The 26748-nt window shown below is 41.8% G+C and overlaps 1 protein-coding gene across 5 annotated transcripts in view; it reads left to right on the top strand.

Moving 5' to 3' along the window:
* Positions 1–26748, top strand: part of PLXNB1 (plexin B1) — a 130738-nt gene that overhangs the window by 62264 nt on the left and 41726 nt on the right. For 4 of the 5 annotated variants that reach the window (XM_088134519.1, XM_088134518.1, XM_088134517.1 and 1 more), the window contains exons 5-12: positions 9710–9892; positions 15732–15860; positions 18947–19047; positions 20526–20658; positions 22413–22569; positions 23703–23811; positions 23920–24028; positions 24716–25582. In XM_088134519.1, coding sequence (XP_087990645.1) covers positions 9710–9892; positions 15732–15860; positions 18947–19047; positions 20526–20658; positions 22413–22569; positions 23703–23811; positions 23920–24028; positions 24716–25582 — 1788 coding nt within the window. Of the gene's footprint in view, positions 1–9709; positions 9893–12533; positions 12663–15731; positions 15861–18946; positions 19048–20525; positions 20659–22412; positions 22570–23702; positions 23812–23919; positions 24029–24715; positions 25583–26748 lie in introns of those variants that run through there. The other variant, XM_088134521.1, reaches the window with a different exon arrangement.

The following is a 26748-nucleotide window of genomic DNA, read 5'->3' as shown; positions in this document are numbered from 1 at the left end:
ATCCACTATTGAAGCTTTTTCTTATCCAATAACATATAAAAAGGAACAAACAGTTAGATATACTGAGATATTGAATGAAAAGGGTGAACTTAAAACTATGCAAGCGTTAGAAGAACAAGGTATAAAAATGAACTGGTTTTCATATTTGCAAATACAATCTAGATTTGATAAAGATTTTAAAACAGAAGGTATCTATGATGAGCTGACTGTTTTAGATAAAATTTTGATGGGCACTGATGAAAAGGTGATTAAAAAACTTTATGGACATTTACTAGAATTTAAGATGGAGGAAGAACAGGTTAAAGATACAATGATTGCATGGGGGAAAAATTTTGGATATGGAATTGATTTAGAGAAGTGGCAAAAACTATGGTCTCAAAACTATAAAATGACAATGTCAACTGCATATAAAGAAAACTTGTATAAGATGTTTTACAGGTGGCATTTACCTCCAGCAAGGATTGCGAGAATGTATAAGAACAAGTCTGATAAATGTTGGAAGTGTCATCAGAAGCCCGGTACATATTACCATATGTGGTGGACATGTCCAGAAGCTAAAAGATATTGGATTAAAATCCACACATGGTTGGAAAAAATGACAAAACAACATATAGACTTTAAACCAGAGACATTTCTATTAGGAATTATACCTGAAACATATAGTAAAGAACTGAAATATTTGATTCTAAATGTTTTGACAGCGGCTAGAATTGTATTTGCTAAAAACTGGAAAAATGAAAAAGTACCTATGCAGGAGGAAGTTATTAAGAAAATTATGGAATGTGCAGAGATGAGTAAATTAACATTTGAAATTAGAGAGCAAGAAGATAAACAATTCTATATGATATGGGATCTGTTTTATCAATGGTTGGATGAAAAGATATAGTAATGTAATAGATCAGCAAATTATATAATAGAAACTTGACAAACTGATATAAATTACTATATATATATATATATATATATATATATAATCAATGGATAAAAATGATATAAATCTTATTATGAAAGCTGATGTTATAGACTAGTAACAAATGAATAATAATTGATAATTGATAAATATATAAATATATGTTAGATAGATGACATGAGATTCTATATAAATGATGAGTGAAGACTATGAAAGGATGGCACAAATGATTGGTAACTGGCTGACACACGGTTTAAAATGGAAGATGGTTTTTTTTAATGTTTTTTATGTTATTGTTTGTATGTGTTTGTTGTAAGAAATAAAAAAAAAAAAAAAAAGAAGAGAAGATTGGGCCTGATAAGTGTGTTGCAGAAGGAAGGGGACAGAGAATAGCACCCTGGATGGTGAGGTTACACAACTGAGAAGGGAACAGAAGTGAAGCTTCTAAACAAAACAAAACCAACCCCCCACCCCCACCAACACTGGCAGGGCATGCCACAATATATAAACAGAGCAAACCCCATCCCATTCTAGCACTGAAGATGTTACCTAGCTGGGTAATGAAACGTCTGCAAGGAAACAACCAAGCTCAGAGAACCCCAGGGACTCCACAGTTCAACCCTGAGCTACACATATTCGCTTCTGTTGAAGCTCCCTTAAGGCTGTTCACGCACCAGAGAGTCAGGATGGGAGAGGAAGAGAGGGTCAACTTGAGCAACCTGGATACAGCCCCAGAATCCAGGTTCCAAGACAGTAATGGGGAAGGGAGCACCAGGCAGAGAAATCTGCAAGCCTCCCCACCTGAATTCCTTTCAGGTTTGAGATCCCAAGCTCTGTAGATCAGACTGAGGCCTGTATCCTGTTTCCCACTGTGGCCAGCCAACTGCCTCTACGAAGTCCATAAGGAATCCATGTGGGAAACCTTTTTCTCCCACTGTGGGTCCTCAGCAGGTGAGGTTCAGACATACGCGACTCTGCTCCTGGAGATAAACCACATTTTACCTCCTAGAGCATTGTTTCTTAACCTTAGCAACTTTAAGGCGTGTGGACTTCAACTCCCAGAATTCCCTGCCCTAGCAATACACCAATCAAATTTTAGTCGAATCATGTCTGCATATAGCTTGATTTTAAGAAAGGCGTCACTAACTTTATTTTAAAAAGCCATCGTTCTCTGCTAGGGCTCTGTCCTGTAGATGGAAAAATAAGGGCAGCATCTTTGCTGTTCATATTCAGAAAGCTTAGTAAGGCTAGACTGTGGGCATTTGGAGACTGAGAAAGCAATGAAATATATCCATGGGATGTGTGTAGGTGCTCCGTATTTATTTTTTTTACCATTATTATTGATGTTGAATTAATATCTGCATTTTATTTTTGAATATGTTATTTTTAGTTTGTAAGCGACTTGGTGTTGCTTAATGGAAGCAACCAAAATACTCTAAAGAAATGAATAAATAAAGGGGTTCTGGGCTGCCTTTGCCACCTGTAATTCAAGCAATGCCAACCTTTATCTTTCTGTGGCTTAAAAAATGGTTGGGACAGCCCATAGTAGTAGATGAGACATTGACTTTTCACTTCATTGCATGCATTAATTGTCTAAAGCTAAGGTCCCCAACAGCCATGTACACCCATGTACACCTCTCGTGGTGCCTACCAGTCCATCTGCCCTCTCTGACTTTTAAGTATTTTCCAAGATTCTTTTAAATTGAACTTGGAGGCTGCCAATCTTCAGAGCAAAGTGTCAACGTCATCTTTATTTCTTGGAATGTAAGAGGGCCTTCACATGTGCCCCTAAAAGCCCTAAAATAAAATAGGGGATTGATTACAGTCTAGGGCTTTATTAGAAACTGGGTCTACTCCCTCACAAAGAGACAAAAGCAAAGTGTTGAGGGTGATAAGAAATGTCCTTGAGTGTTACAGGAAACAAAATCTTGGGGAGCATCCTCAACATTTTGCCTTATAGCAGGTGGATGTTTTAAGTCTGGCCATGGCCTTCATTTTGTGAATGGACAAGCTTCTGTCATTTGCATGAAAAACCACAACATGCTTCCATAATTCCAGAGAAGCCCACTGGTTCCAAAAGATTAGAGATCTTTGTTCCAAACTTTCCATAGCTAAGAACAATTCCCAGGTTCCACAGGCCTTTATGAAAACTTCCAGGCGTAAGAAGTTTCAGGATTCCAATGAAGGAGTACCTAGGATAATATTTTACCCTCTCTTGTAATGTATCAGCCATCTGGGTATCAACAGAGTATGGGCTATACCAGTGTTTCTCAACCTTGGCAACTTTACGATGTGTGGACTTCAGCATGTTGTCTGGGGAATTCTGGGAGTTGAAGTCCACACACCTTAAAGTTACTAAGGTTGAGAAACACTGGGCTTCACCAGGATACTGACTTCCAGGGGAAGAAGTGGCAGACTGAAGATGACTCTGAAAAGTGAAGCCAACTACCACGGCAGAAGGAAGAGCTGGCAAGTAGACCAGCTCTTCATAATTCATCTCTGGACAAGGAGAGGACTTGAGATCATCCACAAGTGCTCCAGACAGCTGCTCCTTGCAAAGAGTCCTCAAGATAGTGGTCTCCAGTTGGTTTAGAGCTCTGGGAAATGGGAATGGCCATCTTGCTCAAACTGCAGTTGGCACCTTTGAAAGGACACTAAATTCGCATACTTCCTTTTCTAATCACTTTCAGAAATTGCTTGTTAACTGCTTTTCAGCTATTAGGAACCTTTGGATCAACAAGTTTTACAGCACTGGTTTCCTTCAATCCTTAATGAAAGAATTAACTACAAGTTTAAGAACTTAAAAAAAATTGGGGGGGGGATAAAAAGCAAAAGGGTGGTTAAAACTTTGATTTTAGAAAGTTACAAATGGATTAAGGGTCCAGATAAATCTGAAATAAGATTTTGGATTTAATTATAAAGAATCCTTCCCATGGGAAAATGCTTTTGTTTTGAATTTAAAAAAAACATAATAAGATTTTAAAAATTGGACACTAGAGGGAACTATAGGGAACTAAAGATTACAATTAAAGGAGAAGAACACTTCAGCTTGACTTACAATTACAGAATGAAACAAAATATTCTAATATTGGACATACTGAAGGATATTTTTTAACAATGGACCCAGAAGTTAATTTTAATAGTGTCAACAGAGACATCTGCCTTTATAGATAGACTGTGTCTAAAAGATGTTACGGAAGAGGAACAAGTTCTATCTGACAAGATTGAGACTGAGTTGAAAGTGGACTTACAAATGACAAGATACAAGAATGACATAGAAAAAGATGTTATGCTGGACATGCAAAAGAAACCATCTTTTAATATTTAAAAGGGTTATGCAAACAATAAACCAAGAGAGTGACCTGGATAATTTTCCTGTATTGGATTTACAAAAGAGGTTGGTTAAAGTTTTGAAGAATTATGTGAGAAGGGACAAAGAAAAGTGAAAAGAAATCAAGTTCTAGGACATTATTTGAAGGAACTGAAGATCAAGATCGTTAGAAGCAAAAGGAAGGGATATAAAGTTGGTTTATTTGAGCAAGGTTAAAATAGATATGTTGTTATCTCTGGTAACCCTTAATAGACTTTTGCTGACATCAGGACTGAAATTATGAGGTTTTATGCATTTGTTTATAGATAAGAGATGGGATATGGAAAGAAGAGATCATTTGTTGTATTTTAAGAGAAGGGGATAAGTTACTAAAATTGTTTATGCTTGTGATGAAGGGGGAAGTCACTTCTTTATATATTCATTTTTTTCCCCCTTTACTGGTGTTTTATTTTTTTTTTCTCTTTCTCTTTCTCTTTTTTCCTTTTTTTCTTTTCTGCACCTTCTACTCTTTCTTTTTATTCTTCTATCTTTTTTCAGTTTGTATTAGATTTTACTCTTGTAATTATAATCTCTAATAAAATTACTATTTAAACAGAGAGAGAAATATTGGGCTATACCGTAGCTGAATGTCTCCAGCCAAATGTGCTCCCCTTCACAAAAGAATATGGCTGTTTTCTGTAAAAATATCTTCCTGGACCCAGAGGGCCTCCTGTCTGTTTAAATGTGCAGGATTTAGCTCCTAGGATTTCTAGCCAGCTCCAGGAAACTTTTTATGCAGGGCTAGATAGTGGAGTTGTGGACAGGCCCAATAAATCAAGGCAAGGCTTACTCATTTGTTTAACTGCTATAGTCCAATGAGACTCTTTTCTTAGCTGATTCTCATGATAAAACATAGCATTCTGCATATTTACATTTGCATATTGTTTAGCTATGAAAAAGAGAAGCAAGGGCCCTGAGATAAGAAAACTCAGTTTGAAATGTAGTCTCTTAATGCAGATAGCTGGTGAATAAGCAGCGACGTCTTTCAGCAGAAATAATGACAAAGAATACAAATGATAGCAAAAGTCAAAGGAAAGCAATAACTGGGAGGGTGGGAGATGCAGAACATTTGGCCAGATGGATGAATTTTCACCTCCCATCTGCCACCGAGACCCGCTGGGTCACAAGGAATTATGGGAATTGTGATCCAAAACATCTGGAATGCACTAGAGTGCCTACACTTGGACTAAAGGATAAATATTAGCCTGATTCAAAATTGTCCGGAGAGGAAACGTAGCTCAGTGGTAGCTTTTTTGGTTTTGCAGGTGCCTGACCTTGGAGTGTTGCTGTCAGACTCTGTAAATAAACAAGCTGGCTTAAATCAGCTTCCAATTAATTTTAGTCCTTGAAATATAGGGTGTCATGATGCCACATGCATTCACCAGTGCCTTAGCAGGCCTCAAAAGGTGTTAGGCAGCTACTCCTCCTAGCGTCTTTAACTGTTTTTTTTTCCTTCTTATTTTCTCTTTGTTGGTTTTGGGGTTGTGGTAAGGAAAAGGATAGAAGAAGCAGTGGGGAAACCTGGAAGGGCTGGAAGTGGAGGACAATAGCTGGACTCTACTTCTATCAAATCCCAGGGAGGAGGCAGAGCAATTGCACAGCAGAAGCCCTGTCTAGGCCAGTGTTTCTCAGCCTTGTCACCTTGAAGATGTGTGGACTTCAACTCCCAGAATTCCCCAGCCAGCTTCAAGGTGACAAGGCTGAGAAACACTGGACTAGGTTGAACAAAAAATCCCTTTGTTGCCCAGATCAAAGAACAAGTCTGAAAGAGTGTTCAGACTTTGAGTGTTTGCACTAATGCTATTGACACTGAAGACTAAGTCTTCTGATACTGTTGGTTCTCTGCCCTTGGCTAGAGCCCGAGAAAGCAAACAGGCCTCCTAATTCCTTAAGTAATGGATAAGGAGCCTTTATCAACTTCAGAGTTGATAAAGTCCTCCCAGCTCACACCTCACCCTCACCAGGAGTGGTAATCAGCTCCTGTTTGCAATCTGAAGAAAAAGGGGGGTGGGTTTACAGTGTTTCGGGAATGGCCAGCCAGTGGAATGGATGGTGTCACGGTATAGCTCAAGCTGAGTTAGAACCATTGCGCCATCAACATGGAAGAAGAAGAAGAGAGCTTTAATAGGAGGAAGGAATATGCTTTCCCTTGTAAATTAGTCCATGTTCTTTCAGATTCTGCCCAGAGTTGTGATTTATAAATCCTGCCTTCCAGGCACCATGGAAGTCTGTCATCCAGAGCCAAATGCAACGGGGTGATTCAGAGAGATATCGCCCCTTGCCTGCAGAACTCTGCAAGTTGACGTACTACCTAGTCTACACAGCGGGAGCCTTTGGACGTTGGCAAAGGGCTTTGCTGATTAAATAACTTGGATCTCTTCCAGCTAGGACTCCACACTGAGAACAGGTGCTGGTGAGATGACAGAGATAGGCATCGCTCCAGGACTGATGGATGATTTTCAGTTCATGCAGCCTAAGCAACTTGATGGACAGGTTGCTTGGTGGAGTGAGGCCAAGCTCACACATTTTGGACCTGCGCCCATCTTGGCTCAAGAGCTGGCTGGCTACGAGGGGTGGAAACACTGAATCCTTACTTAAAAGAATGCTGTGTTGTAAAGAAGCTGATTTTAGGACTTTATTAAAGTTCCCTTCTGCCACCTTACATAATTTATCAGCTTCTTGTAACCTCTCTTTTCTGAGTACAATTGAAGAGTGGGTGTTGGCTTCGCGTTTCCAGGTTTTTCATGGATTAATCTAATGATTTGGACCCTCCACAAATTGAATTCAGATCTGGTTGGGTTCTCCTGCTGTGGCCACTTTGGTATATAATCAACATCAGCAGTTAATAATAATAATAATAATTTAATAATTTATTAAATGTATATGCCGCCTGACTCCCAGCAACTTGGCAGTTTACAAATTGTTAAAAACATTGAAAGTGAGAAAACAGCACAAAACCAAAAAGGAACAAAGGTGGCTGGGATTGCGGTCTGCGCCTGGGAAAAGCAGCTGCAGCCAGAAGAGCTGAAGAAGCTAGAAGTGGACATGAAGAGGTTGGAAAGGGGGAAAAAACAAGGCAGAGACTGTCCTTCTGGGAGGCTAATGAGTGATTTGAGGTCACCCTTCTGTGATACATCTACATGAATCCTCTGGGGAAGGTCATCTGGAGTTTTGGATTAGGACTCATTACTGGGTGGTTGATATGCAAGTCTACCTCTCTTTTTCATGCAAACAGAGAGCAGAACCTCTGACCCATACTCTGAACTGGTGTTTTTCAACCTCGGCAACTTTTTTAAAAAAATTTATTTTACAGCCAAAAGGCCTGAAAACCTTGGCGACTTGAAGAGGGGTGGACTTCAACTCCCAGAATTCCCCATGCTGGCTGGGAAATTCTGGGAGTTGAAGTCCACCCTTCTTCAAGTTGCCAAAGTTGAGAAATGCTGCTCTGGCTGCAGTAAGGAAATAACACTGACGTTGCTAAGAAGAGAGACACTTGACTGTTCAGTAAGCGAGCCAGTCTGGGCACAGAGGTTTTGCTTCTCGATGGGACTGCATTCCTTTTGAAGAAGCAAGTGCCCTTGAATGTTTGGAAAGCAAGGCAGTGGCAATGCCCATAGTGTAGCTTTTCCTGGATTTATTTGGTGTGTCGGCAGTATCCTTTCCTGAGGAAAACTGGATCTGGCTACTTTCTCACCTCTTGCGTAGGGCAGATCTGCCCTTTCTACTTGGCCCGTCCAGACCCCTCATCGCTTCCTGAGTGCAGGAACAGATGTAGTTCCCCTCTTCCTGCTCCCGTCCTGTTGCAAATGCACTCCAGCTTCGAGTCAGTACTGCTCCTTTCCAACCTGAACTGCCTTCAGAATGAGCATGGTCTGCGGCGTTTCTTTCCAATATATTACTATTTTGATAAGGCTCTGCCGGGCTACAGCACCTGGTCCTTCCACACAGCCATTTCTTCCTGGCCTATCAGGCTGCTGTGTTTTCTGATGATCAGCAGCTGCCATTATTTTATAATCTTGCAGAGGATCCAGCGGTGGCCTCTGCATTAGGGTCAAGGGAGATAGTGTGGGAAGGCAGCCATGTGTGCAAACATCTGGAAAAGCAAAGGAAAGGCACGGGGACTAGTGAGGCGGGAACAATCCCTCAAAGGAAAGGCAGGTGCAGTTGGACCGGTCTACAGAGGAGCCAACCAATCAGCCTTCCCTTCCCTGCATGGATGGGAGCAGGAGAACAACCAATCAGTGCCTTGATGGCTGCAGTCCAAACTGAGCATCAGCTGGGCCGCATTGCCAACCCTCTGCAATCCAGACTGGACTTTCTGAAGCTGGCTTAAGAAACAGCCAGGAGCACCCCACCAACAAGCGGCTTAAACGGCAGTGCAAAATTGCCTTAGATTACTCCAGCACAGTCTACAAAGGGCAGAATCTACATCGGCTGGAAAATGTAGCAGATAAACTGCTGACTGCTATGCATGTTATAGACCATGTAACTTAGCGCTTCTGGTTCGTTCTGGAATCCAGTTCCTAATGCTGGTTCTTCTCTATAAAACTCTATAGCATTTGTAATCAAAATAGTTAAAGACTTGCCTCCTTCCATTCAAAACTGTTCCTAATTTTCAAACACTGGAATACCCTCCGCAAAAAAGGTATTTGCTACGCTTTCGGTCAGCAGCGAAAACAATTTTTGTTAAGCTTTTGTTTCTGATATTGTCTTCTGATTACCAACGTCAGGCTCGGGTGACAAGCCGGTCGGTCAATTCCTGTTGCAACCAATGGATCAACATTTGGTTGATCCAGAAAAAAATGTGGACCCTTCACATGCTGGAAAAACGCTAGGAAGAAAAAAAATGTTGCATTGTAATAAATGCATTGGCTTCTGATTGATCGATTGATTGATTTAATTCTTAGATACATTATTCTTAGATGTATTTAATTATTTTATTCAACCTGGATGCCATCCAACTCCAGTCAACTCTGGGTGGCTCACAGCATAAAAACCAAACAACGATATGCAATCCAGGTAAAATGAACAATGAACGAGATGGGAAATACGTTATATTGTTTAATTGTTTTATCTAATTTCTATATATTGTCTCCATCACTTAACGATTGGAAGGTGATTTACAAATATGCAGATGGTGGTGGTGATGATGGAGTACCTATATCTGAGTTACTATAATAGTAAGCATGAGCCAAGGGTAAAAAAAAGCCCTGTTGTTACTACTTTTAAGTTATGGGGAGGAGAAAACATTTGTTGGTGCAGTACACAACATCTTGTGATTCTTCTATTCCGTTCCCATCCACCTTCTACCCACTTGGCGGTGATGAGTATTCTTGAAATCTGCCATGAGATATTAGTGTCCCTGGGTAAATAATCAGAGCCACCCCCGCCCCACATTGACTGATCTTGTTTTCTTCCTCCCTCCAAAGGACACTTTGGCTGCCTATCCTTGTGGCTCAGACCACACCCCTAGTCCCATGGCGAGTCGAGTACCACTTGAAGCGGCACCGGTCCTGGAAAAGTCAGATGCCCGACTGACGGCCGTGGCTGCCAGCATCGAAGACGGACACACGGTTGTTTTCCTGGGAGACAGCCAAGGCCGGCTACACAAGGTAGTTAGCTCAGACCTGAGAGGAAGGCATGCTTATGCAGATAATTATTTTATTACTTCTCAGAGTTGGGTTTTGCAGCCAAGAAGAAGGTAGCCCCAGCAGAGATCTAAGTCCATTTCAGAAAAAATATTCATTACATAATGAGTGCAGGGGTGTATAGCTTAAAACCTATAAAAAATAAACATTTGTAGTCAAGAAAAATGACACTGAATATCCCATATGGATTATGAAGGTGAACATACGTCTGTAGTGGTTAAGATATGTGACCCAGATTGGAGAGACTTAGGTTCAAGTATCCACAGATTTCACTGGGTGACTGTGGGCCAACTACACTCAGGCCAATGACCTGATCAGAGGTGGTTGTGGGAATGAAATACAGGTAGTCCTCGCTTAACGACCCTAATTGGGACTGGCAACTCCATTGCTAAGCAAAGCAGTCATTAAGCAAAATATCACATGACCACACTGCTCAGTGATGGCAGTTGCTGTCATTAAATGGATCCCACACGGTCGTTAGGCGAGGACCCACCCCGATCCAAGCCATTGGTCCCTCCCGGCCTGAGCCTCGGTTCTTCCAAGGCAAGAGATGCTTTCAGGGGATCGCTGAGTCAGAAGAGGCCGACTTGCTTCTTCTGCCCTGCACAAACTGCCTCGGCTTCAACTCCCCCCACCTGCCTATCTTCCCCCCCATCTCTGCCCTTTTGGCCACCTTGCACAGCATGGCCAAGATGAAGAGGCCGCTGTATTCTGCCACCACCCGCAGCAGACCTCCTCCTTACATCCTCCTGGTTGTCATCCTGGGGACAGGGGTGGTGGTGAGGGGCAGGGACAGCCCAGCACTGACAGAGCCCCCATGCCACCCCCTGGACAACAACAAGGAGGACGTAAGAAGAAGGTCTGCTGCGGGTGGCAGCAACGGGGCGGTGTGGGTGCTCTGTCGGCGCTGGGCTTGCCCCACCCCTGGAACGACACAGAGGAAGTAGCAGGAAGGTCAGCTGAGGGCAGTGGCAGCAGAATACAGCAGCCCCTTCATCTTGGCCATGCTGTGCAGGGCAGCCAAAAGGGCAGAGATGATGGGGGGGAGATAGGCAGGATGCTGTGACCATCTTAAATGCACAATGGTGCCAGTGCCCGAATCTTGATCACATGATCATGGGGACATTGCAATGGTGGTAAATGCGAGGACTGGTCGTAAGTCCATTTTTTCAGCGCCATTGTAACTTCAAACAGTCGCTGAATGAATGGTCATTAAGCAAGGACTACCTGTGAGAGGAAACCTCCATGCATACTGCCTTGAACTCCCAAAGAAAAATTACCATATAAATGTAGCAGATAGAGGAATATAGTTACTTTATACTGTCATGCACATTTTTGGCTACTTTCCCTAATAAGTCTGTTGGTTCTACCAGTAAAGGCTAGGGGCCACATCAGGCTCTCAGACAATACCTGCTCACAGATCCTAGAAATGGAGCGATTTCTGTGAATTGAGTGAATTCTGAGACTTCACCTGGCTACACTAAGGACCAGAAACTTAAAGAAAAATTAGAGACTGAGATTCCTCAACTGGTACCAATTTCTGTGTTTGCTTTAAATCATAGAAATGTGTATCACTAAGAATTTTTCTTCTTTTTGGCCACGCAGACAGATGTAGAACACTGTGCCCTATGGTGTATATTTGATAAAATGTACCGTTTTTTGACAAATAGGTAAATTTCTGAATTGGGAAATGTAGTTGAGCTCATTGTTCCACAAAGAAGTAACTTGCAATATTAACCTTGATTTGATATATCTCTGCCTTAGCGGCAATGGCATTTAATACAACCTTGACTCAAAATTTAGAACCACATTTTTTCTCAGCTGTCACCCTGAAAGGCTTTCTTTTCTTTTTTAAAGAAGGATTTTGCAATCCAGAATGGCAATTATTTTGGGCGGGTTCATGAAAAGGAGAAATCCCTGGTGTCTGGTATGCAGTTTCCATATTATAGATGAGAAAACTGAAATTGCAGGATCATCATAGATGTTCAAACTAAAGCTCAGTTGTCACTTAGCTTGACTGTCCTGCTAGACAAAAAGACATTTTGGGGCTTTGCAGTACAGGTAGTCCTTGCTTACCAACGGCCTCATTCAGTGACTGTTCGAAGTTACGACGGTGCTGAAAAAGTAGGTTTATGACCGAACCTCGAATTTGTGGCCGTCACAGCAATCTCGTAGTCACATGATTGCCATTTGTGACCTTCACAGCCAGCTTCTGAGAAGCAAAGTCAATGGGGAAGCTGGCAGGAAGTCTCAAGTCATGGTCATGTAATGTTATGCTTAATGACCACCATTGATTTGCTTAATGACTGCAGTGGAACTGACGTTGTAAGTCAGGCATGGTCACATGACATTTCACCTAACAATCACATCACTTAGCAATGGAGTTGCCAGTCCCAATTGTGGTTGGTAAGTGAGGACCACCTGTACCACACAGTAGTATCTATAACAAACCTCGTTGGTGCCAAAATGATGCATGTGCATGATGATGTCATCACGGAACGACCATGATTACGGACTTGTTTGTGAAGTCTGATGCAAATACATACGTTGCGGCATTTGCATGATGGTACTTATTTATTTCTTTTATTCAATTTACAAGGCAGCCCGACTCTGTAATGACTCTGGGCAGCAAAGAGTAAAAACACTCATAAAATGCAGATGAAATGCAAATGAAAGACCCCAAAAACGTCCAGAAACAGCAACCAGTTTTCCAGGCTCTTTAAACACAGTTGAGGTAAGCACCAGATGAATCTCAGGGGGATGGTGTGCCAAAGGGGGGTGCTGTGACATCACAATATCATCATGCACATGTCATCATTTGCTCCCCATGCCTCCTCCATGGATGCACCTGGTCCCACAGCAGTGCTCCTTGTTGTCCGACACTAGTCAGTCCACACTGAGAACCAACCTTTTTTCATTTGGGGGGCATTAGCGCCACCTAGCGCTTCTGGGAGTTGAAGTCCACGCATTTAAAGTTGCTGAGGCTGAGAAACACTGCTTTACAGTATACAGTAGTTAGTGAAAACAATTTATTACAACATCCACTGGAACACTGTATAAAAAAGAGACTAACATTTATAACAGGGGAAACATTAAAACAATAAGAAAAGGAGAAAAGGAGCTAAAGGAAAGGTGAACATCATAACAGCATCAACACATTATTAAAAGACCTGGAAGAATAAAACGTGTTTTGCTTTGGCCTGCAAAGAAAGCACTCAGGATGCCAGATGTACCTTTCTGAGGAGGACATTCCAACATCTAAGGGCTTCTTGGCACCATTGCAGCACCACGGTGGGAAAATACCTGGAGGAGGACCTCTGTGGGTGACTTTATGCTTTGGGTAGCAACATCCTGGAAGATGCCGGTCACAGGTGCTGGCGAAACGTTAGGAAACAAAACTTCCAGAACACGGCCACACAGCCCGGAAGACCCACACCAGCCATCCTGGTTTCCTTTGGTGGTCCCAACCTGTGAAGTCCTGATAGGTTGGCTAAAAATTATAGAGAGCACCAGACTACAGAGACATGTCCCAAAACACCTGTTCCAATGCTTCTCTGGCTGTTTTTCTGATCTGATATCAGCCAATCGAGGTAGGCAAGGTCAAGGAACAAGCGATTCCAGGAATGCTCTTTACTGGGTAGAATAACAATCCTGAAACCCTGTCTAAGTTTCTCTTTGCTGTACCATATCTTATCCTTAACAAACTCAAGTGGTTGGGGGGGGGGGTGTTGTTCTGAGATTTTTTTCTCACGCTGCCCTCTTCCTCTTCCCTTAACAGTTCATCGCTCTCTTCCCCCTCCCCAAGGCCGGATGTACATTATTTCACACCTGGATTCTCTCTTGGTCACGGAATAGGAGTGTGCAAACCATTTCATTTGACCTGTTTTGAGCTCACACTTTCATCAAACATCCCATCTGAAGCATGAAAGTGCTGTTTCAGGTGCAGAACAAGTTCTGAACAGCAGTTTTGGGCTTGGAATGGACTGTAAATAACAGTTTTGTGCTGCAAATGGGACTAGTGAAATGTCATGCTCAGAATGGTTTGAAATGAAATGTTGTACACGGTGCTATTCAAGAAGTAGTGGTTTTCTCGTCATGATCTCTACAGTAGGTGAACAGATATGGTATTTTGTATGCTTTCTTATCCACTAGAACATGTTTCTCAATCTTGGCAACTTTTAAGATGTGTGGACTTCTGTTCCTGAATTCCCCATGATGGCTGGGGAGTTCAGGAGTACGTTCCACATGTCTTAAAGTTGCCAAGGTTGAGACACGTTGTACTAGAATTCCCTTCCTTTACCTGGTGCCCTTTATTTGTGTTGAACTACCACTATAATTCCAAGTCAGCATGGCCTTTGGAGGACACCAGGAGGCAAAAAGCTATACTTGTAGCTTTATGGCAAAGAAACCTAGCAAATTCACTTTTTTGTTATGCTTTGGAGAACTGGGTCTTCTTTTTTGCATACTGGAGAATTATCACGGTCTAATGCTGGACTTGGGGCCTGGAAGACTCATATTCAGATCCACCCTCGCCCACGGAAGCTGTCCTTCGAGGTAGTCCGGACAAGAAGCACAAACCACGAGCACTACCTTTATTGTAAGGTTACAGCAACAGAATCTTGCAAGTCTGAAAGCATTTCTCCCCTCCTTTACTTTTACTTTCCAGAAAACTAGGGAGGGTCCCTTCTGAGACGCTTCCCATGTCCCTTTTCCTTCTGTGGGCTGAGATACTTTTTGCATGATGGTTTTCTAGGCTGTGGCTCTTCCTCCTGTCTCCCAAAGTCATTCCCACATACCATTACAGAAGCTTGCAAGGTGTCTTTGGGCCAGTCAATCTTGCTCAGCCCAACTACACCATAGGATTGTTCTAGAGAGAAATTGGGGGAAGGAGGGTTGAGATTCTGGAGAAGCGGGGGGATATTATCCTAACAGTTCCAATGCAGGCAATGTCCAGCCACATCAGTTTAATGCAGTGAACATCAGCCCAGCTTCTCCTCCCCATCTCCCTCCCTCTGGTCTTGCTATAATGCTTTGCAGGATATCTGGCAACCATTTGCTTTTGCTTTTTCAAAAGTTGGATTGTTTGCACGCTCCCCTTTCTGCTCTGGTGCTCTGGAGTACACATCTAGCTGCTTTTTTACAAACCAGAATCGGGAGGGAGGGGCCTTCCTCAGCCACCTTCCAGATGGCAAGTTTCTCTTCCTAACAGCATTATCTTGATCTAATATTCCCAGTGAACAGGCGGCAACACAGGTTCTTCTCAGAGCCTTTTTTATAAACCTAAAATATAACTGAATTTGACTGACTGTACAGAAATGTCTTAAGAGATATTTGCACCAGAGCTTGACAATGGACATCAGGCCTCTGGGCCCATCTTCAATGGTACCTGGAGTTGCCAAAATTAAATAACAATTAATTACAAACATAAGGATAGTTGGCACTCATAAGATTTCATAGCACTGATAAGATTTCAGGTGAGAATATGAAAAATTTTAGATTAGGGCCTTTAAAAATGTTGTGAGATTTGGATGATCTTGCAAGATTTTGGCCATGCATAGTTTCAGGGGATACCCACACCATCACATGACTGTGTGGTGTGGTGTAGTGTGCATTACCTGAAAATGTTGCCAATCCCTGGTTTACTTTGACTGCAACATTGCGTATTGGGGAAGGTTTCTGATCAAGAGGTGTAAAAATAATCTTTGTTTTTACTAAACAGCACAATTACAAGTTTGCCCCCAAGAGCTGCTCTACAACCTTAAATCAAAAAAATCATTGGCTATTCTGATTTGCTCCCTTGCAGGGCTACATGGAAGCAACAGGAGACACCGTCCTATATGCTTCTTTGATGATCCAGCCGAACAGTGCAGTATGTAGAGACCTCCTGTTTGACCAGGCTAAGGAGCACCTCTATGTTATGACTCAGTCAATGGTGAGAACCAATGACGACCTGCTGATGCAGACGAGGAAAGCATCTTCCTTTGTGCAGGGCTTGCTAAGTTACCCCAATAGTGTCAAAAACAGAGACCCCAACTAAAGTATCCCACTTGAGATCTTAACAAAAACATTGCAGACTAAAAGGTATCCTCTGCATCTAAACATTGAAGGATGTCATCCTATATTTTATCCATATTCAAGAATATGTGTAAAATATACATGGTAGGGCCATAGTAGGGCTTAGTTCCAAGCAAACATGTACAGGATTCTGGTGTCTAGTGGTGGAGCTGGGCGCAGGCACTTGGGCATAATTCCCTTTTGAATGCTAGAAGATTGACTCCTGAAGGAAGTGGATATGATTCAGATCTGCTATTGAAAATCTGCTTTTAAAAAAGTATTAAAAATACTAGAGGTGCTCAGAATGATTTGGAATTGATGAAATCTTTATGATCCTGCAGCAGTTGGACTTTCAGCCACATGTGGTGTTTTGATGTATTTTTCTTCCTGTGTTCAAAGGAGAGATTGTTCTGATATTCTTACATTGTGGTGAACTTCTCTGAGCCATTGGTGTAGCAAAGGATGAAAAATACGCATCCATAAATAAATATAACAAAGCTAGTTATAATATCCAGATGGTTGTTGAGTATCTGAAGCCCCTGTGGAAGAGGAAAAGGTCATGCATTAATTTAGTTTGACCTATGGAATTGCATTTCATTTTGAAATAAAGTTAAAAATAAAGCCACCAGTGTAGTACAAGATCCCAAGAGAAATAAAGAAATATAGAAATAAGGTTTACAAACCTTAGCATAAGTTTTGTGGGACAGCTGGAGAAAATCAACTTAAGAAATTGATTGGTCTTGTATATAGCACATCTAAGGCACGCAAATGTGTGTGTGTGCATAAGATGAAAAAATAGATCTGTATTTAATTGGAATTTGATCAGTAGTTTTACAGGAATATCACTGAGGAAATGAATGAGAATCATTTATTTGTTAATAAGTATTTTGGTGCTCTCATTTATTTTAAAACAAATGATGTTCTTGCTTGCAACTTTAAATAAATTTAAATATAATCATGGCCTTTCAAATGTTTTTTAGTCCACTGTTGTTTGGATGATTGCTGTGGAAACTTCAAATCACATACCTTTGCCATTGTTTAAAGTACTCTTTATTCAGGAAACCAGGGCACTGAGTTCAAAGTGAAATAAAGATGTAATTGTAAAATGGATGTGAGATTGGGAAAGGGGACCAGTCTCATAAACATGCTTTCCTTTAATTTATTTTATCTCTCATCTTATCATCTGCTCTTTCCCAAGGGCTCTAGGACTTAAGACTGATTAAATAACCATACTTAAGGCTGGGCATACATGTAGGCATTCAATATGAAGCACTCTATGGACTGCAATCCATTTATTTGCAAGTCAGTCCTATTGGAGTAAATGTGACTTGTTGTCAGACTTTGCAGACTCACAAGAATCCAGAACCTCTGATAAATAATTTTACTGAAGAAGTTCAAAAGCCGTAACCAAAGAATTTCAGCAACTGCTGTGTTTCAAGAACAAGCTCTCTATGTAGAAACAATCATCAAACCCACTTGTGATTCTTTCTCCTTCCCACGCTAAGTAAGGCCTGTTTGGCTCTCTCTTTTGACAGGGCTGGCCTGTTTCATCTGGCCTTTGATTTTGCAGCGGCCAGATTTCTTATTGTGTTGTTTTTCTCTGGCCTGTGTGAGATAAAACTCTCACCCTTGTATGCATTCAAAACTATGTTTTGGCCTCAGTTACATTGCACAATAGGGCTGTGCAGGGCTTTGCATTCAGCTCCAGAACTGTGTTTTGGAAAATGAGGGGTGTTTGTGTAGCCCTCGTCTGCATTTTTTGAAAACAGCTGTGTCTTTCCCTTAGACCAGGCAGCTGTCCTCTACAGCTGCTGGGTGATCCTGGGAAAAGACCCGGATGCTTTAAAGAGTTAGTGACAGGTGCTACATTTGAACTCATGAATGTTCCAAAGCACGTTTTTGGGATCCAGTTCAAAGTGCTGAGCAGCCCCATTTCATAGCATCTATATGGGGGCTGGTGGGGAGGAGTTAATGTTAGCTTTTTAATTATAAAAATGGTTCAGACAATTTCCTGGCAAAAAGATAGATAACTGGGTGGAATAAACCTAGCAGGTAGGAATTGTCCACTAAGATAAAGAGCCTGGCCTGAGTCTCTTCACCCCCTGTTATCTAACAGTCCCCCCCAGCCTGATGGCACTGATCAATTTCTGTTCTTTATGAGCTGTCCACCAGGTTTCTGTTCAGGGACTAGCTCTATACATCCAAGTCAACTGGGAATTTCAACCTTGATATCAATCTGATATCAGCAGATTTCATCTCATGCCCCCACTCTTCCCACCCCCACTTTTGCAGGTACCCTCCTTCCTATCTATTGCTGTACCTTTTTGTTTCTTTGATAATTTCCCACCAGGGGCAAGTGGTGACAGAACTGGGCAGGGTTGGGTATATTCTGCACCATTTAAACCAAGGCTGTTGTGTTCAGTTAGTTAATCAGCTAGGAAAAACAGTATTTTGATGCACTAATAATATACCCTTGATTTTAAAAACAAGAACTATCCCAAACCCAAATCTTTAATATGTGACTTCTGAACCAAATATATTTATACACAGATAAATCTTTCCTAACTTTGAATAATTAGATAAATCTGCTTCTGCTTCTGAAAGGGAGGGAATTACACAGAAACAATGATGGATCATCAAATAAATTGATTTAAGTCCTCATCCCCTCCACTTCTTCAAATGACAAGTGTTGAGGTTGAAGGAAATTATGGAATCTTCACCCATCTCCCCAGGATACTAGAGAGTTAACAGACTCTTAATTTGAAAGGTGCTTGGACTTCTGAATTCTAGGCTCAAGTTTCTGCTCAGCCATAGAGCTCAGTGACTCCCTGTTTCCAAAGACTGTTGTTGGATCAAATGAGAAGAGACCTGCTCTGTGCATTGTCTTGAGCTCTTAGAAGAATGTTGAGATATAAGTGTAATGTAATAGCACACCGAAATCCATTCTATGCTTCTCTCTTCCAGTTGGCCAAAATTCCCATCTTTGAATGTTCCCAGTTCTCTGATTGCAAGTCATGTTTGGCAGTGAAAGACCCATATTGTGGCTGGTGTGTTCTTCAAGGAAAGTAAGACTTCATTTAATTTATATCCATCTGCTTTCATATGGGACATCTCTGCTGGCCTCCAGAGATTAATGCAATACTGTCCAGAGGGCCAAGCAGATGCAATCCTAAGATTTTCTCAAAGGGCTTTTGCTATAACTTTGTGCTGGATAATTTTGAAGAAGTCCTTCAGGGGCACCAGTGAGGATTCTGCAGAATCGTATGTTCACATGCAGCAATAGTCCTGAATTCATATACAATGTTTTTGGAAGTTCGTGTAAGCTGTAATTCAAGAAGTAGGTTATAAAGTCCCTGCAAATCCTAAACATTTGCTCTGTAATAGGCTTGGCAGGGCGTCCTTCTTATAATTTAGAAAGTACTAATTAAAACTCCTTGTTAAGCAGTGCATTGCCTACTTCTGGAGATCATCTGAGTTCCCAGACTAATTCATTGATTACATCTGTTCCTGGGATTTTGTAATTATGAGTAAATTAACTAAACAGATTCTAAATGGGAAAGAAGAATCACTTCCAAGAGACTATTATCTTTTGTTTCACACACTGATGCAAACAGATGTTACCAGGCAAGAAGCATAAAAGGAAATTTATTGGAAATGATGTTCCATTTATATTTTCCAATATTTTCTCAGCACTGTTTGGTGAATTAGGGTGGGAGGAAATTCCTAAAAGTTTTTAAAAAGGGTCCAGAAAAGTCTAATAGATTTTTCTATTTGGTTCTGCTTGTCTTCTTTTCTGTGTTGTATTCTTATTTCTATATTATTTGTATTTATTTATAAATGTGCCCTCAACTTTCTCTTTCCTTATGAATATTCTTTAATTGCTAGTTTCTATGAGGGATCAAAAACATTACAGGTAGTCCTCATTTAGCGACTGCCTCGTTTAGTGACTGTTTGCAGTTACGACGGTGATGAAAAAGTAACTTTATGACCAATCCTCGCATTTATGACCTTTGCAGGTCTGTAAAGCAAAGGAAAGCTGAAGTCAGATCCTAAGCACAGCCATAGTTTCACTTAGCAACCACTTTGCTTAACAACCGCGTTACTGGTCCTAATAGTAGTTGTTAAAAGAGGACTACCTGTACTGAGGATCAGCTTTGGAATCAGGATACAGCACAAGAGCCACAGGCTGGGGGTTAGGGAGTTTCCCCAAATTAAACCAGCTTGCAGCTCATCCTCATCTGTTTATTCCTTAGGAAAGTGTTTCTCAACCTTGGCAACTTTAAGATGTCTGGACTTCATCTCCCAGAATTCGCCAGCCAGCCATGCTGGCTGAGGAATTCTAAGATTTGAAGTCCAGACATCTTAAAGTTGCTAAGGTTGAGGAACACTCCCTTAGGGCAGGGCAGGGGGCCGAGAGCAGGGTTTACGACTTTCCCTATGCAGAAAATATATTTTCTGGAAACAGCATGGATGCTTTAGGCAGTTCCATACAATCTGCTCATTCAAGAATCTCTTTTCCCTGTCTTTATCTGTGTCTCTGCAGATGCAGCCGTCGCTCTGAATGCACCAGGTTCCAAGTGAAAGAACAGTGGCTATGGGGCTTTCATTCCACCCAGCAGTGTCTATCCATCCTCTCTCTGAGCCCCGCCAGCATCAGCAGGGAAGAACAGAAAAATGTGAGCTGTGATGCATAACATTTCCATTTGAAGGCAATGACACCATCATGAGAAGGTTCCTCACCATCCAATGACAGCAAAAGCCTGAGTGGCATGCACATCTTTTACAGGAAGAGGGAACTTGGAAGCTACTTATGCTTTTGCTGTTATTGCAAAAAGTTGAATGGATGTTGATTGGATAACAGTGGGAACCAAAGAAAACTATTCAGTACAGGTGGATGGAATGCAAGCATAGTGTGGATCAAAAGAGAAGAGGGGGAATGCACAGGTAGGCAGAAGACACATGCTGAGTCAAACAGTATGTTCACTTCAGTATTGTTTGGTAGCAGCTCCCAGAATTTCAGCCAATAATCCTTTCCATAGGAAAATGTCAAGGATTGAACCTAGAATCTTCTGGATGGAATCATGTTGTTGGCCACTGAATGACAGTATATGTTTTATGTCCTGTCTCTGTGTCTCTGCATGTATATCCAAGGTCAGATCCTAAATCTTCCTTGCTCTAACTTAGTTGTCTCCAGATATTTCCACCTTTTCAGTTCTGATGGAAATGGAAGCATCTACGTTAGAGTAAGGAAGATTTAGGATTTAACCTCAGGTCAGCAGAGGGCAATAAAGAGCAATGGATGTAGCTTCTAGATACAGAACAGAATGTTGGTGCTGGTGGTGAAAGTTGCTTCTGATTTAAGGTATAGAAGAATAAAAAAACACCGTTTTATAATGTTCAGCGACTGCCCAAAATTCATGAGTTCAGACCTTAGGATGCCCAGAACTTTTGATTTAGGATCATACTGCAAGAAGTACTTGCCAGTTCAGTGCCTGGGTCGCAGCTCATGCTGGTTTGGATATTTAATAAGTTAACTACGTTCTTGGTTTTCAAGTTTGTACAGAACCTTCTTAGGTGAGTGAGGAGAACCAAATCCAAGTTATGTTATTCCTTGCCTTCAGAACAAGTAAAAGCTTTAGTCCTCTTTAGTCCTATAAGGTAATCCCATATAAGAAAGAACTCCTCCCTGAACATCAGAGGCCATTCTATTCTTCTCTTGTTTTCCACCATGCCAGTTTTTGTGAAATAAATAGTCAACAATCCTTTGCTTCTTTGACAGTCTAAACTGGCCTTCCTCAACTTGGAAATCAATGAGATGATTAGGGATGGCAGATTTAACTCAGCAGTAAATTGCCGAGATTAGTACATGGATGTAATTGTAGTAAATTTACATTTTTGACTAAATATGTACATGTTTAACCTAGTTACTAAATTAACCTGTTTAACTGAATCAAACTAATGCATTGAACAGAAAACACACACATAAGCATGAAGTTATTCCCACCCAAGCTTAAACAATGTGTAAATACAATATACAGTATATAATTGACGTAATCAAGCACATTGTGCAATTACAGCCAAAATATAAACTTTTTTTAATTCACTGTTCACAAAGGGCACCATTATGCCTTGGTCTGGCCTGTTTTCAGCTTAGTCGACCAACAAAGAATCTTGTAGTATCACTTATTTTACAAGGATGTTTGGAGAAGCCTGGTTATCAATTACGGTTAAAGAGAGGTATTGTCAGTTTGTATAGATCTGGACTTAGGTCCCCAGCTCTCTTATTTGTATGAGCATCTCTCCTGTCCCCATCAAATCTGTTTTCCTCCATTCTCCTCCATTCATTTTCAGAAGATGAGAGAGTGCTAATTACAAGAGAATCTTTCTTAGGAAGGGCAAGCTATTGATCTGTCTGCTCTCTGATTGACAGATATTCCTGACTTTTTCGGACTTGCCAGCTCTACAGGATGGAGAGTCCTATTCATGCTTCTTTGGAGACTATAAGAGCCCAGCTCTAGTGATGGGCTCAGGCATTATGTGTCCCTCCCCAGATCCCAACCAAGCCCCAAGTTTGAATGCAGGGACAGGTGAGTGACAAGTTCAGAGAGATCCCTGTAGTGTCTGGGAGTGGTGGAAATGCTTTAGAAAGGATAACCAGGCCACTGTGCTAGAATGAAACAGTAAGTTTGCTTTGTAATGATACCAGTTGGTTCTTCAGCCAGGTTCAGCTTGATGGTATTTGATGCAGAGCTAGAGTGGACATTCTTTTTCAGTCTCAGGACCACCCCTTTCCATTCTGCCTTGCTTTGAAGCTGCAAAGCTGTGAGGAGAATAACTAGCGACCTTACCAGAATGATCAAGGTTGAAAATGTGGCCTGGTATTTTGGGACAGGCTGCTCCCTAAGTCCCTAAAAACAGGAGGAAAAAATCTGCTCAATGTTTAATTTGTGCAGGTAACACCTTAAGATCTCCCAGACTCCCAGTGTTCAGAAAGGTCCAAAAATGTTAATCCAACCACTCTAGGAGCCACATAGGAGGGCTGGGGATCCCATAGACTTCCCCCACTGATCTAGGAGAAGATATGAGGCCTACTGTAGATTTTCTGTAGCATGATTCACCTTCAAGCTTAGATAAGTGGCGGGCTGTAAGTAGGCCACGTTCAGCCCTCAGTTAAAATTCAAATCACTTTAGAGCTTTGGTTAAAAACTGTCCCTTCTCTTCTACTTGGGAAAGAAAGAGAAGCAAATCTTCCAGAAAGAGAGAGAAAAAAGGGTGCTAGAGAATGGATATTTCTCACCCCCCATAGTTTTGATTCTATGTCCCAGCTGTATTTGCTTCAGTCCTGGCTACCACAAACCCCTCCAAGAGAAAATAAAGTCGTCAACGGGGATCAGTCCACCCTGCCTTAACTGAGTATCCTGCAAAGCCAGATTTAAGTCATTATAGGTACTGATAGTTACTTGGGAACCATGAACCTTGTGGTCTGAGCATAGTCTCATGAATGTTATCAGGATCAATATTGCCTTAAATACTGGACTTGAAGGAGGCTTAGCCTCCCTTCAGCCAGCTCTCTGAATAATCTTTCCTGTTTATGTCTAAAGCATAGACACGAAAGAAACAAGAAATATTTATAAGTCCTTCCACTGGAAATATAAATTCCAGCTGCAAGTGCTGTTTGCTATGGCATCATGTTTGAAGCCTGCCTGATTTCCATTTTCAGACCATATCACCATCCAGCTGGAGGTGCGCTTCCACGACATCTTCATTGCTTCAACAACTTTCTCCTTTTATGACTGTACTGCTGTGGCTTCACTGAGGAGATCTGCACCGTAAGTCCATGAAGAGATGTTTCCTTTCCCCAGATGCATTTTTCCATTATTGCATTCTTACTCTGATTTGTTGGGCCTACTCAACAGCTGTTGTGTTCTTGTTCTTAGATGCCAGGGATGTGTGAGCAGCCATTGGGGGTGTAATTGGTGTGTCCATCAACACCTCTGCACGCACAAAACTATCTGTGAAGATGGGTCCATCATCTACAATAAGAAGGTAGATTTTTCATAGGTCTTCTATTAGAATGATGACAGTGAGGGATTTGCGAATACACGTGTGTGAGCATGTGTACACATGTGAAGATTAAAGACACATGTGCAGCCCCCAACCCAAATAGCAACAAAGCACCGGGGCTGAAAAGATAGCTAGTTCCTAGTTTGTAAGACTCTTAGCTTATGTGGAACATTGGTCTGGTTCAGAATATGAGACCTTCACAGAGACTTGAATGCTTCTGGGCACTTTTCAAGAAAACTTGGAAATAAGTGGGTTCCTATTTATGTAAAGTCCATCTTCTTAGGATTGCTTTCTGAAAATAGAAATGTTTTAATTTTCATGCCTGTATATCTCTGGCCACTACTGCCACCCCCAACTAAGCAAGAATTGTTCTCATGTTTTAAAAAATGGTATTACATAACACACCGGGTAGACTAAAATGCATTTCAGGGGTTTGTATTGCAGAAGCCCACTTAGCAGGTCCTGTGATCCAGGCTGTCACATTACACCGTAACATGCTTTATTTGTTTGGGGGTGGCATTCAATGTGAACATAGCAATGGTATGGTTAAGCTGGGTTTGTGGTTTAGCATGTTGTATGAACTCAGCCACAGAGTGTTGCCTCCTTCTGATCCTGTTTTCTTCTATCTCTGACTAGCTACCTCTTCTCTGTTCCCTTGCACTTCTCCAGGCAAAAATACTGCACTCTAGCCCGTTACCTTCCTCAGCCATTCCAAGTACAGCACAGTCATCTTTGCCAATTGTGGCCACTGAACCCCCTGTCCTCTCAGAAACACCTGGGACTACTTCCGTGCCTACTCCCACCACCATCCCCATTATCTATACCAGCCTGCCAGCCACTTCTACCCTGACTACTTTGAAGCCTGAAGCCCTTACTTTCACAGAGGCACCTCTGTCCACCACAGGTGCTGTTACGTTGCTGGAGACAACCTGGGATTCTCTGACATTGCCTTCTACTCAAGGGCCTACTACTGCAACTGCTGGTCCTACCTCAGAGCATCTCTCCAGCAGCCAGCTGGAGATACTTTCTTCCACAATGCATCCTACCTCAGAACCAGTCACAGATCCTGAAGATGGCTCTACTGATTCTTCCTCTACTGTCATGTATAGCACACCCCAGCCTGTTCTAGTGGGAAAGACTCCTTCCCTTGAGGCTGAAAGTTCCTCCACTCCATCTTCTGCCCAGAAAGTCCCTACATCTTCTCTCCTAAATCCTCTAACCCCTAACCAGACTGGAAGCCCTTCCACATCTTCTGCTGATGTACCACCAATTGACCTGGAGACTGAGCTGCCCATTTTTGAGTTGCCTTATCCTACAGACCTTCCAAAGTGGCTTCCTCCTGAAGACAGCACAGAATCCAAGGAGAGTGAAGAATGGATGGTTTCACTGCCACCGGAAAATGACACATCACCCTTCTCTGCGTCCATCCTTCTCTCAGGTGATGGAGACTCCTCTGAAAGTGACATCTCTGATTTTCCTCGAATTCTGAACCCAGCACTAGACTATCAATATGATGCACCTGGATTTCTGGATTTGGTAAGTCTCAAGCTTCATTTCAGAGCACCACAGATGTCGCTGCATGTCATTAATGGCTGGTTGGTTGATTTACTGTGCATACACGCACAGACATATATGCATAGTCTTGTCTTTGAGAACTCAAGGTGGCATACATTTTATCCCCACAAAGTAACCTTGACTGATAGAGTGGGCTTGGATAGGAGGAAGTGACTGGCCCAAAGTCATCCAGTGAGTTTCCATGGCTAATGTGGGCTTGAATCTGAGTTTAATCTTGGTCCAGTATCTTAATTACTGTGCAAGATAGTTCTGAAGGAAAAGGGAAATCCTAAACAGTGAAGCTGTTTTCCTAGCGACCATATCGATAGATCTTCTCCATGACCATCTATCCCTGACCTGTTCTTTGAAGTCTCCCAATGGTGCACTCATCGCCACTATAACTAAGTCCATCCACCTTGCTGCTGGTCATTCTCTTCTTCTCTTTCAAATACAATACAAATACTTTAATGACCAAGTATAAAATATACACAAGGAATTTGTCTTCGGTGACGAACAGCAAGATCAACGGTGCGTTTGGATAGCAACAAAAATTAATAAACAGTAACAATAACACTGCCCAATAAAATAACTTTTCCAAAGAAGAAGCCACTGTCCAGTACATATCAAATCATACAGTGTTTAACAGAGCAATGGCACAAGGGAAAAAACTATTCCGATGTCTAGATGTTTTAACATATGGAGCTCTATAGCGCCGTCCCGAAGGAAGAAGTTGGAACAGATTATATCCAGGATGAGAAGAGTCTGCAGATATCCTTCTGTGGTGGATTTCCTTCCACCTTTCCCAACATTAGACCCTTCTCCAGAGAACTAGGTCTTCACAGAATGTATCCAAAATAGGATAATTTGAGCCTTGTCATTTGTGCCTTGAGTGAGAACTCTGGGTTCATTTGTTTGATGATCGATCGGTTTGTTTTCTTGGCTGTTCACGGTATTCTCAGGAGTCTTCTCCAACACCAAAGTTCAAAAGCATCAATACTCTCCCTTTCCTGCTTCTTCAGAGTCCAACTTTCGCTTCTATAGAGTGTCACAGGAAATAGCATGGCTTGCACAATCCTGATGTTTGTAGGTATAGAAATACAGTGTTTGTAGCCGAGCGTATTTTTAATACTCTGGTTTCTCTTCAGATC

The sequence above is a fragment of the Python bivittatus genome, unplaced genomic scaffold (genome assembly GCF_059951505.1).
Source record: "Python bivittatus isolate LINGU-HERP-01145 unplaced genomic scaffold, Pbiv_v1 ctg000080_np1212, whole genome shotgun sequence".
In the NCBI taxonomy this organism is placed as follows: Eukaryota; Metazoa; Chordata; class Lepidosauria; order Squamata; family Pythonidae; genus Python; species Python bivittatus.
Note: the sequence above shows the minus strand (reverse complement) of the source record. Positions and strands in the feature narration are given on the sequence as shown.